This window comes from Scyliorhinus torazame, chromosome 11 (assembly GCF_047496885.1).
Source record: "Scyliorhinus torazame isolate Kashiwa2021f chromosome 11, sScyTor2.1, whole genome shotgun sequence".
Taxonomy (NCBI): domain Eukaryota; kingdom Metazoa; phylum Chordata; class Chondrichthyes; order Carcharhiniformes; family Scyliorhinidae; genus Scyliorhinus; species Scyliorhinus torazame.
In genome coordinates this window covers 80,862,723-80,874,880 of record NC_092717.1, presented here as the reverse complement: position 1 = coordinate 80,874,880, position 12,158 = coordinate 80,862,723, and the positions used below count along the sequence as shown (strand labels likewise).

General features: G+C 43.4%; 1 protein-coding gene across 2 annotated transcripts in view; it reads right to left on the bottom strand.

Moving 5' to 3' along the window:
- Nucleotides 1-12,158, bottom strand: part of csmd3b (CUB and Sushi multiple domains 3b) — a 2,718,576-nt gene that overhangs the window by 101,263 nt on the left and 2,605,155 nt on the right. For both annotated transcript variants that reach the window (XM_072467431.1, XM_072467430.1), the window contains one exon: nucleotides 381-557. In XM_072467431.1, the coding sequence (XP_072323532.1) occupies nucleotides 381-557 (177 nt within the window). The remainder of the gene's footprint in view (nucleotides 1-380; nucleotides 558-12,158) is intronic.

Here is a 12,158-nt window from a genome sequence, read left to right as displayed (position 1 = left end):
ATTTTAGACTTATATTGTAAGAAAAGTGACTGTGCTTTCAGATAGCCCCAAGGTGACTCGTTGACGTATTGTTGATCAATAAAGGCGTAGGTGTGACACAGATTTCTAGATTTCCAACATATTTTACTGACATTGATGTAAGAGGCCCAGCCAAAGAGGGCATAAAGGATTCAATATTACCATTTTTTAATTTAACTTGAAGAAACAGTCATAGACTTAAATGTTACTATTGGGGTCAGTGGCAAGTTAAAATGAAGTTACAAATTAAAGAGTGCATTCATGTCTGAACTTAGAGTTGCCTCGGACCTGAAGCAATTTCACAAAGAATTAAACTATTTCTTATTACTCAAAAGTGCAAATTTTAACAATTACTGACTTACTTGTACAATTGGGTACATTGCCTGACCATGTCCCGTTTACTGTGCACTGTCTTGTAGCTGAACCAGAGAGCAAGTATCCTTCCAGACATGAATATGTTACAGAGTTGGAATATGATGTTCCATCAATGCGAAACACTTTCCCATTAGCCGGTGTCCCAGGATTGCCACAATTAATAGCTATAAAGATTGGTCGGAAGCATACAGGGAAGTTAGCATTTGAACATCCACCTTTCATTGCCCCAACTGTTTATCCTTAATTTCATTGATAATAAATGAGTCTTGGTCTAAAGTTAGTGAATAAGTTGAATCTAATACTTGTGTCAGTCTGCTAAAGTTCCTTCAGTAATATTCTAAAATCCCCCAATGACAATATTAGGTGAAACAATCTGAATTAAGTTTATCTATGATTATCAAGCTACTGAATAGTCTAAACTGAGTAACTGAATAATAATACCCACAAAATCTTGGATGTCGATCTTGAAATCTGTTCTACATTCAGGGTGCTTCATAAATATTAATATTATTTTCTCATTTACAATTTCTACCTTTTACATTACATTTGGAGATAATCTCTTTGAATCAAACATAATATCTTAAAGCCCCAATAAGTCACAGACTTAGAGCTTCCCAGTGCCTTGTGGCACAGAAAGCAGAAAAATCTGTTCCCATGGCTATTTATTCCTGGAACAGGTGGCTAGCCTGTTGCCAGAGGCTATAGCTTGAGGGACGCTGCTTCACATCAAGTATGAGTGAATATCCTGATCAGTGTGGCTGATCAGGAGATTTGCCTGTTCTCATAACCTGCCTTCGGCATATTGGATGAATTTATAAGTTGATAATCAACCTATTTGGCCACATTATGAATGAACTTTCTCTGCTGGCTCAGAGATAGAGATGCTACCCACTGTACCACAAGATTGCTCTCAATAATAAACAGAACTAATAGTTTATTTTTCAAACTTATAGATCATATTAAGTTAAATTCCTAAGGGCACTTTCAAAATGCTCATTGAATACATTTTCCTTGCATGACTGTTGAAGTCTTGAGCACTTCATCATGGCATGGCCTCACTGAAACTCAGAAATGTAGTGAAGAATTCAAGAATATTTGCTTTAAATCTGTGCATCAAAAATTTACAGCATTCTTAAGTTACTGAATATCATTTGTATCTCCTGTAAGAACTGTTGAATGTATCTCGGACTTGTAATTTGCAAGTTATATCTTTCTCAATCACATTCAAAACTGTTCCACAGTTAACTGCAGACCATACACTAAGTCATAATCAACTATTTATACGGTTTCATCCTGAAACATATTAGAACATTGGCTTTGTTAAAATAGATGCATACAGAGTAAATTACCTATTGTATTTTTGAAATTTTACAATGCATGTATATTTTGACATTATTTACATCTTTGTGCCATTTTAGCTTGTTTTTTAAAAACAAAAATGAGTTGTCTGATTCTAATTGGTCTGTTTAATTTTTCAATCATTCATTACTATGGCTACAGAAAGTGAGCTGGGTGAATAGTATCCACAGCCATTCAACTGATAACACTTAAGGTAATAGAATTTACAGTGTGGAAGGAGGCCATTCGGCCCGCCGAGTCTGCACCGGCCTTTGGAAAGAGCACCCTACTTAAGCCCATACCGCCACCCTATCCCCAAAACCCAGTAGCGCCTATTTTAGTTTGTTTTTAAACATTATTCAAAAAACGATTTGTCTGATTCTAATTGATCAGCTTAATTCTTAATTACGATGACTACTGAAAGCTATCTGGGTGAATAGTATCCTCAACCATTCAACTTTACTGAGAATAACCTTAAGTTGGTAAAATTTGTATTGGGCTGGATTCTCCGGTCCCCAGCCGAGTGTTTCTTGGCAGCGCGTCATTCGATGGCAGCAAGATTCTCTATTCCTGCAGCTTGTCAATGGAATTTTCAACCGAAGCTACCCTACGTTGCGTAGAAACCAGTGGGCGGGGAAGTGCTGCCGACGGAAGCAGAGAATCCCAACAGCCGGAGAATTCCAGCCACTATGACACATTGGCCAAGAATCGGGTCAAAAGAAACAACAGACAAAGCAAATGAAGAAGTGATAATATAGATGAAAGAAGATACTGCATTAAAAGAAAAAAATTATGTACGTGCTTTGGCTGATGCAGCTGAAACATTATAAACTGAGGAAAAACAGATATATATTCAAGTTTTTTTAATAAACTTCCTGCCAGCAGGAGAGTTATTGAGCAGAAGCTCTCTGCAGATCAAGAGGCTTATAAAGGAAATGGCAAGAAAACAACCTTGAGCGAGTTCAATTTTATGGCTATTTACTGGGAAAACAGAAAAAAAACATGCAGGATTTTAGCGATGGCACAGGTAGCCTCCTTCATTAATTTCCTCAAAAAACCAAGGCAAGGAGATCTAATCTTCAGCAGTGATCCAATAAAAAGGTAAAATAATAAAAAAAGATATTCTCAGAACATGAGGCTGCTGGAACAAAGAAGCAGGAAGTCGGAATGGAAATACATTTTGCCAGACACCTTTGTGGTGATTATTATAGGTTATAGGTGATTTCTTTGCTCCGAAAAGTGGATAGTTGGCAGAACTGAAAAATGGAAAAGTGGGCGGCACGGTAGCACAGTGGTTAGCGCCAGGGTCCCAGGTTCAATTCCCGCTTGGGTCACTGTTTGTGTGGAGTCTGCATGTTCTCCTCCTGTCTGTGTGGTTTCATCCGGGTGCTCCAGTTTCCTCCCACAAGTCCTGACAGACATGCTGTTAGGTGAATTGAACATTCTGAATTATCCCTCTGCTTACCCGAACAGGCGCTGGAATGTGGCGACTGAGAGATTTTCACAGTAACTTCATTGCAGTGTTATGTAAGCCTACTTGTGACAATAATAAAGATCACTTTTAGATAGCTAGGATTGTCATAATAATAATAATCTTTTATTGTCACAAGTATGAAGTGGACAACTTCTACAGCTTGAGAAAAGTTAGAAGGGATACTGAAAGGGACAGAAGGGTTCTGTGGTGGTAATTCACAGAGGGGATGACAGCAAAAATTAATTTAAGGTTCATAAATGCTTCTACAGACGATACAAATGTTCTCTCGTATACTTGCCATATTTAGGAAAGCAGATCAGCTTACCAATAAATCTGTGGATGTAAATGGACATTGGAAACATAAGATATAAGGGGCTGGATTCTCCAGTTCGGCAGCCATATGTTACTTGGCGACGGGAGACAGCCCGCCGTTCTTTGACACCGGTATTCTCTCTTCCCGCCACTGTCAATGGGATTTCCTATTGAAACCACCCCATGCCACCAGTGGGGGTGCATTGCCAGCGGGACCGGAGAATCCTGCCACCAGCGCACGGCCAGAAAATAATAATAGCAATAATATTAATTAGTGTCACAAGTAGGCTTACATTAACACTGCAATTAAGTTACGTCAGAACTGAAGGCTATTGCGTAAGTACGGAACTAAGTCCAGTGGACAGACATTTATTCAGTATTCATGAGTATTAACTGTTCAGAAAAGACAGAAGTAGAGATGGGATGGGCATATCTGTCAGGGACACCTAGAAGATAAATTAAATTGATCCTGTGTAAGGGGGATGACTTTTAAAATGGATCATGCTGGTGAGACTTCTTAAATAAGTACAAACCGAAACTTGCAGTAAGTATATACTACATATCTTCAGATCAGTAATAAGAGCCATTTGCTCTGCGAAGACATGAATATGTGTGAGGTCAGAAAAACTAGCCAAATGGGAGACTTCAACAATTCAAAAATAAACTGAGAAAACCTAATAAGTATTTGTGTTATGGTTTGCTAAATTCTTCATGATCAAATCTGTCAAGGGAGTCAGATGAAGCAGTTTTCATTTTGACTTGGTGCTTGACCAATGACCCATGTAATATATATATATATATATATATATCGGAAATAGAAGTCGTGGCACCCTCCTAGGGAATATTGACAACAGAAGGATCAAGTTCAGCATAATCAGTTATACTTAGGATCAAGAGGTAAGCAGATCCCTAAGGGAGCCAGGGCAGCATGTTAACTTCCTTGTCTAAATTTTCAACATCTGTTCCTGGTGGGTGACGCACACAGTGGAGCAAGAATTTATCAAGTATATCATTAAGTGATGTGAGAAAAAGTGGATAATGGAAAAATAGGTGAAAATGCCTCAACAAACCCGACAAATATATCAAAGGAAGTGAAGTAAATAGGACAAAAATCATCAGATAGCCTAAATAATATATGCAAAGGTGTCAGAAACAGAGCTGTCGTTCAGCATCCATAAAGGAGGAGACAAAATTAAGTTTTAGCTTTGCAGCCTTCATTGATGCAGCCTGACCTGCTATGTATTTCTAGCATCTTCTATTTTAATTTCAGATTTCCAGGATTGGCTTTTCTTTTTCATTGAAAATTAAATTAAAGTGCTCTCAGGTGAAGATTGAAGGCTAATTAATATTTGCTATGTTAATCATAGAACAAGGATTTTAATTTGAACAATCTAACAATGCCATAAAATCTTTAACAATTCAGTTTGCAGAACTTTAACTCGGGTGCATGAAAGATGCGGTGAGCAAGCTTTCCTTGCTTTCTCAGATAACCAAAGACCACTCAGCACGTACTGGGTAACAGTGGAAGAAGCAGAAGAACATTTTTCTGTCAATGCTAGTTTGGAGCAAAACTGTTTCTGCAAAACAGCAAACAATGTACAGCTGCCTCCTGTGCAAAACCTGACAGAGAGCTGTTAAATTCTATCCTGATTTTGTGAAAGCTTGAAACTGGTCCGATTCAAGTCAATTTTAGAATCCATATAAAGGCCCAAAAGGCCTTGTATACAGCTCTCCTCATTTATAAGAGGGCCGCTGTAATGTCAGCAATGGCCTGATCTTCAATATCTTCAGTGACATTCACCGGCAGCTTCCATTTAAATGAGGTCCAACACTTGGGACAGCTCAGGCGTTACCCTCTGGGCAGGGATTGTACTGTATGCCCACCCCCACCAAATCATACACCCAAATCTTTCAGTCTCTTATCAATTGGCCAGCAGAGAAGTTTGCCATCTAAAATTATAGTTTAATCTTCTGATGTATGTGCATTGCTCATTACAGATAAGTTAATAAAATACCCTCCTTCAAAACAATACTTAGTCCTTCTGAGTATGCGCAGCAATAATTTGATGGAACGGAAGAATATTTTAAGTTAATATTTTAAGTAAAAGGGTTCTTTTCAATTGAAGTGAATTTGTGGAATGGAAAGCCATAGATTGGTATTTGAATATATTTCTGGAACTGAGACATAGGAGGATTGACATTGCAATCCCAGTATAAATGCCATTCATAATGCACTGCACATATTGTTATACATATGGGGCAGAGAGGCAAGATCAGTTCACCAGATATTCCATATGTATAATACAAGCATACAAGAATGGTGGGCAAGAGAAAATCAGTTGGTCCAGACAGCCTCCCACCCACCTCTAAGGCTTGTAATTTCTGGGAAGAGACAAAAAAAACAGAAAAAATCCCAGGGCGAACAACAAATAAAAGAAAACTCTGCAAGATTCCTCTTCAATTCTTCAGGTGACCAAAAACAGAGGAATGAATCCAGACAGACCACCCGGCATCGACCTCAGCATGGAAATGACGACTGCAAGCTCAGCCCTGGCGACCATGCAAAGTCCTCCTTACTAACATCTGGGGGCTTGTGCCAAAACTGGGAGAGCTTTGTCACAAACTAGTCAAGCAACAGCCTGACATTGTCATACAGAATCACACCGCACAGAAAATGTCCCAAACACCACCATCACCATTCCTGTGTATGTCCTGTCTCACCAGCAGGAAAGGCCCAGCAGAGGTGGTGGCAGAATTGAATACAGCCAGGGGGGTTGCCCTGGGAGTTCTGAACATCGATTCTGAACCTCACGAAGTCTCAGCTAATTCGATTCACTCCACGTGATATCAAGAAATGGCTGGAGGCACTGGATACTGTAAAAGGTATGAGCCCTGACAATATTCTGGTAATAATCCTGATGGATTGTGCTCCAGAGCTTGCCACATCCCTAGCCTAGCTGTCCCTGTACAGCTACACCACTGGCATCTACCCAGCAATGAGGAAAATTGCTTAGGTATGTCTTGCAGACAAGGAACAAGGAAAATCCAACCCAGCCAATTATCAGCCCATTGGTTACACTCAATCTCAAGCAAAGTGATGGAAGGAGTCAACAGCAGTGCTATCAATTGGCACTGACTCAGCTATAGCGACTTGCGGATGCTCAGTTTGGGTTCCACCAGGGTCACTCGACTCCTGACCTCATTACAGCCTTGGTTCAAAATGGACAAAAGAGCTGAACTCCAGAGGTGAGGTGAGTGTGACTGCCCTTGATATCAAGGAAGCATTTGACCGAGTATGGCATCAAGTAGTCCTAGCAAAACTGGAGTCAATAGGAATCAGGGGAAAAAGTCTCTTCTGGTTGGAGTTATTCTTGGCACATAAGAAGATGGTTGTGGTGGTTGGAGTTCAATCATCTCAGCTCCAGGACATCACTGCAGGAGTTCCTCAGGTTAGTGACCTAGGCCCAACCATCTTCAGCTGCTTCATCAATGACCTTTCTTCCTAGAAGTCGGGATGTTTACAGATGGCTGGACTCCTCAGGTACTGAAGCAGTTCATGTCCAAATGTAGCAAGACCTGGACAATATCCAGGCTTGGGCTGAGAAGTGGCCAGTAACATTCATGCTACACAAGTGCCAGGCAATGACCATCTCCAATAAGAGAGAATCTAACCATTGACCCTCGAACAAAAAACCAGTGCAGATCACATGTTATGTAATGTAACAGCTTAATAGAACTACGTTTTTTGGACCCAAAGAGAAAATGCAAGAAGATCTCACGAGGTCTGGCAGCATCTGTAGGGAGAGAAAAGGGCTAACGTTTCTTATCCCCCCTTTCCTTACCTTTTCTCCCCTTTCCTTCCCGTTCCCCTCCCCTCACATCCACATCTGTCACAGTTTACTCTCTGATGTTAGTTTCTCTGCTGTTTGGTCTTTCACTCCTTTTGTTCTCCATGGGGACTGCCATTAGCACTCTTTCCCTTGGTGTCTGTGGCTATCAGCACTCTGTTCCCTTGGTTTCTGTAGCTAAGACTCATTTTTAATTATTAGCACAGTTGCTCCACAGCTCCAGGGTCCCAGGTTCGATTCCCGGCTTGGGTCATTGACTGTGCGGAGTCTGCACGTTCTCCCGTGTTTGTGTGGATTTCCTCCAGGTGCTCCGGTTTCCTCCCACAGTCCAAAGATGTGCAGGTTAGGTGGTTTGACCATGAAAAACTGCCATTAGGTTAGGTGGGGTTGCTGCATTACAGGGTTACGGGGATCGGTTGGAAGTGTGGCCTTAAGTCGGGTGCTTTTTCCAAGAGCCGGTGCAGACTCGATGGGCCAAATGGCCTCTTTCTGCACTGTAAATTCTATGAATCTATGAATCTCACCCCACAGTATAAATATTTCCCACTTTCTAAGTCTTTTGACTTTGACAAAGGGTCATCTGGACTCAAAACGTTAGCTCTTTTCTCTCCCTACAGATGCTGCTAGACTGGGTAAGATTTTCCAGCATTTTTCTGTTCTTTGAACCATTTGTTTCTTGCACAGGCATTTAACATGCTCCCATGCAATACACATGGGGAACAAACTATTTAGCATTGTAATGATCTGAAGTCAACCCAATCAGTAGCAGGTCTGATTTATATAATGGAGGACAACCATAGGAACAATTCCATTTTCCAAATTGTGAATGTTAGTGTTGAGCCAGTTACAATTATTTGTATACTTTATGAGAATCGGTGAGGCTTGATAGAGTTGGTAGATAGCTTCAAAAGCATAGAATATTTTTGAGTTGAAATTATAGACTGCTGCAAATCAGGGGCGTCATTCTCCGACCCCCCGCCGGGTTGGAGAATCGCTGGGGGCTGCCGTGAATCCCGCCCCCGCTGGTTGCCGAAGTCTCCAGTACCGGATATTCGGCGGGGGCAGGAATCGGGCCGCGCCGGTTGGTGGGCCCCCCCGCTGGATTCTCCGGCCCGGATGGGCCGAAGTCCCGCCGATAAATTGCCTGTCCCGCCGGCATGGATTAAACCACCGTTTGAACGGCGGGACAAGGCGGCGTGGGCGGGCTCCGGGGTCCTGAGGGGTGCACGGGGCGATCTGGCCCCGGGGGGTGCCCCCACGGTGGCCTGGCCTGCGATCGGGGCCCACCGATCCGTGGGCGGGCCTGTGCCGTGGGGGCACTCTTTCCCTTCCGCCTCCGCCACGGTCTCCGCCATGGCGGAGGCGGAAGAGACTCCCTCCACTGCGCATGTGTGGGAAACTGTCAGCGGCCGCTGACGCTCCCGCGCATGCACCGCCCCGACATGTCATTTCCGCGCCAGCTGGCGGGGCAACAAAGGCCGTTTCCGCCAGCTGGCGGGGCGGAAATTCCTCCGGCGTCGGCCTAGCCCCTGAATGTTGGGGCTCGGCCCCCAAAGATGCGGAGCATTCCGCACCTTTGGGGCGGCGCGATGCCCGTCTGATTGGCGCCGTTTTGGGAGCCAGTTGCCGGACCGTTTCGGGAGAATTACGCCCCAGAAGTGTAGAATTCTGTGCCAGATTCTAGGGTCTGCATTCCCCTCCCCTCTCCCCTCCCACAACTCCCCAAGAAAGCTTTGCATGTTAGTAATATCAAGCATTAAAAGCGTACTTAATTCCAAAAGGCTTTTGGTGCAATAATTAGTGCTTAGTTTCACTGAAATACATCTCAAGGATGATAGCATCTTAATGAATTAAATTTTAATTAACAAATGTCACCTATAATTCTTATTAGCATGGGAATTTCATGTGGCATTTATTCAGTTCGTAGAGATTTCTAATACTTTGTACACGCATGTTGGAAGGCAATTTGTTTGGTTGCATTTGAAAATAAACCATTTTGACCCAGTTTCTTGTTATGCAGTTTGTTTGGTCTGTTTGTATGCCTATGTCACATGATGTGATAGAACTCCCCATGCTGGTGCTTAATTTGAGGTATTCACATAGTGATTGGAAGGATTATATCTGATAGTGCGACCTCATTGGTGAAATAAAGAATGGATGATTCAGTCAAAGCTTTTTTGATAATCTGATGACATACAGCTCTGGCAGGTGACAGGATAGATGCCCTTGCTCTTCCTCGGTCTATTTTACTCTTTCTGCTCCTGCACCACTTTCTTCCTCCTCAAGCAGTTGTAAAGATTTTTCACTTTGCAGGACAAAGTTATGAAGCACACATCAAACCACAGTGAACCTGGAGCCTCTCTCATGGATATACTGCAGGACACTTCCCATCCTATCCAGGCAGTCTCTATTGAAGGACAAAGGTTTGCTTAATCAGGAGCGTGGTTCTAATTAAAGTGCGCCCTTGCATTTGTGCTGGGGCTTTTGACAGATGTCACAAGCCACAAGTTTACAGGATATCCCTTGTTGCTAAACAGTCTGCTTAACACCCAATACTTTGGGTGCTGAGCAGGGATTGACGTAGGATAAAGGCACCATGAGACCAGGCATGGATAAGCAGCATTCAGTTCAAATGCCAGATGAACCTGCATATAGACAAAAAAAGGACCTACCTATTCAGTCTTAGCCTCGGATCTTTGTGTGGAGTATGCAAGACCATGAAGAGTGTGATCCCGTAAAGCCCTACCTGGTTACCTCCACGGAGAGAGAAAATAATTAATTTGTTTTGGCAATGGGTGCATCACTTGCAGGATGGAGGAATGTATTGCCAATTGAACAATGTTTCTCATGTCATCTGCTGCAGATTGGAATCATCCTGAGGTATATAAATTTGAGATCACAATTAATTTCAGAGCCATGGGCAATGAAATATGTGACCTGATGTTAGGCTGCAGTTAGGTGCTGCAACAGGTGACATAGATCTGTAATAGCCTCCCTGGTGGGGCAGAACCAGCCGAAAAGGAAAAGCCGGTAAAACGTGGGAAGTGACTGGTGCTGGTCCAAAACAGTGTTATATATTTTAAAATAGAATGCCAGTTCGGACCAGTGCCAGCCATTTCCCAAGTTTTACTGTCTTTTTCTTTCTGGGAGTGGGCACAATACTTCTCACTTAACCGGAGGTAAGATGCTCTGGACAGGTAAACCTATTAGATATGGCTTTTTGTAACCTTCCGTCCTTCACCTTTTTCACACAGCTATAAACTCTCCACTCTTGCGCTTGGTAGCATAGTGGTTAGCACAATTGCTTCACAGCTCCAGGGTCCCCGGTTCGATTCCCGGCTTGGGACGCTGTCTGTGCGGAGTCTGCACGTTCTCCCCGTGTGTGCGTAGGTTTCCTCCGGGTGCTCCGGTTTCCTCCCACAGTTCAAAGATGTGCAGGTTAGGTGGATTGGCCTTGCTAAATTGCCCTTCATGTCCAAAATTGCCCTTAGTGTTGGGTGGGGTTACTGGGTTATGGGGATAGGATGGAGATGTGGGCTTGGGTGGGGTGCTCTTTCCAAGAGATGGTGAAGACTCGATGGGCCGAATGGCCTTCTTCTGCACTGTAAATTCTGTGATTCTATGATTCTTGCTTGTTGTGCTTCCACCTGTTCACCCTCCAGCCACAGTGGGGGACTGAGTGCACAACCGTGTTGCTGCTGAAGAAGGATTATGCACAAAAAAATATATTTGACACAATGTTTGCAATTCCTATAGCACCCAACGTAGCCAGAATTAGACACCAAAATTGGAATAACATTTTCCAATGTAGGATCTTTATTGTTGAAAGCAGCATTAAACCTTTTCTGGTAGGACTCAGAGGCTTCAATGTTATCTTGGCGCGATTTAATGGCCTCGTTGCGCCTCACTTAGTGATGCGACGAGGCCATCAAATCTTGCAAGCGGCCTCTTGCCTGATACGGAACGCTCGCAGGGCGAGATCCAGATTAAAACATTTAAGTGAGCCATGAGGTTAATTTAAATATGTCTGGATTGGATTCTCCTGGGGCCCAGGAACTAATGTCCTCGCCTGGGAGACCTTTCCATAGCGCCATTTATCACTGGTTTCCACAAATGTGGACTAGGCTAACGGCACCTGGGGGAGTCTCCCAGGCCATTGGAAATTCCTGGGCATTCGGAATCTGGGAAGGGTAGTACGCTTGCACACCCGCTGACACCCAGGCACCCTGGCACTGCCAGTTTGCCCAGGTGTCACTGCCAGGCTAGAAGGGGCATTACCAGGGTGCCATGCTGGCGGTGCCATGTTGCCTACACCAGGGATCTGGCCCGGGGATGCCTTTCCCTTTAGAGGTGGGGAGAAGGGGGCTTGAGGACTACGTTAGAGTTAAGTTGGGTGCAAAGTGCGGTTCTGGAGGCTGCGATAGGGTGGCTGAGAGGGAGTGAAAGATTGGTATGGCATTTAAAAATTACGTCCCTATCCGCGAGTACTCTTCCTGCATTGGCGAGCTGAGCCAGGATGTTGATTGTGGGGGATTTAGCGATGATAATGCCATTGAATGTCTAGGGATGATGGTTAAATCCTCTCTTGTAGCAGATGGTCATTGCCTGGCACTTGTGTGGTGTGAATGTTACTTACCATTTGTCACTCGAAACCTGGATATTGTCCAGGTCTTGCTGCATTTGAACATGAACTTCATCATTATCTGAAGAGTTAAAAATGGTGCTGATCAATGTGCAATCATCTGCGAGCATCCCTGCTTCTGATCTTATGATGAAAGGGAGATCATTGATGA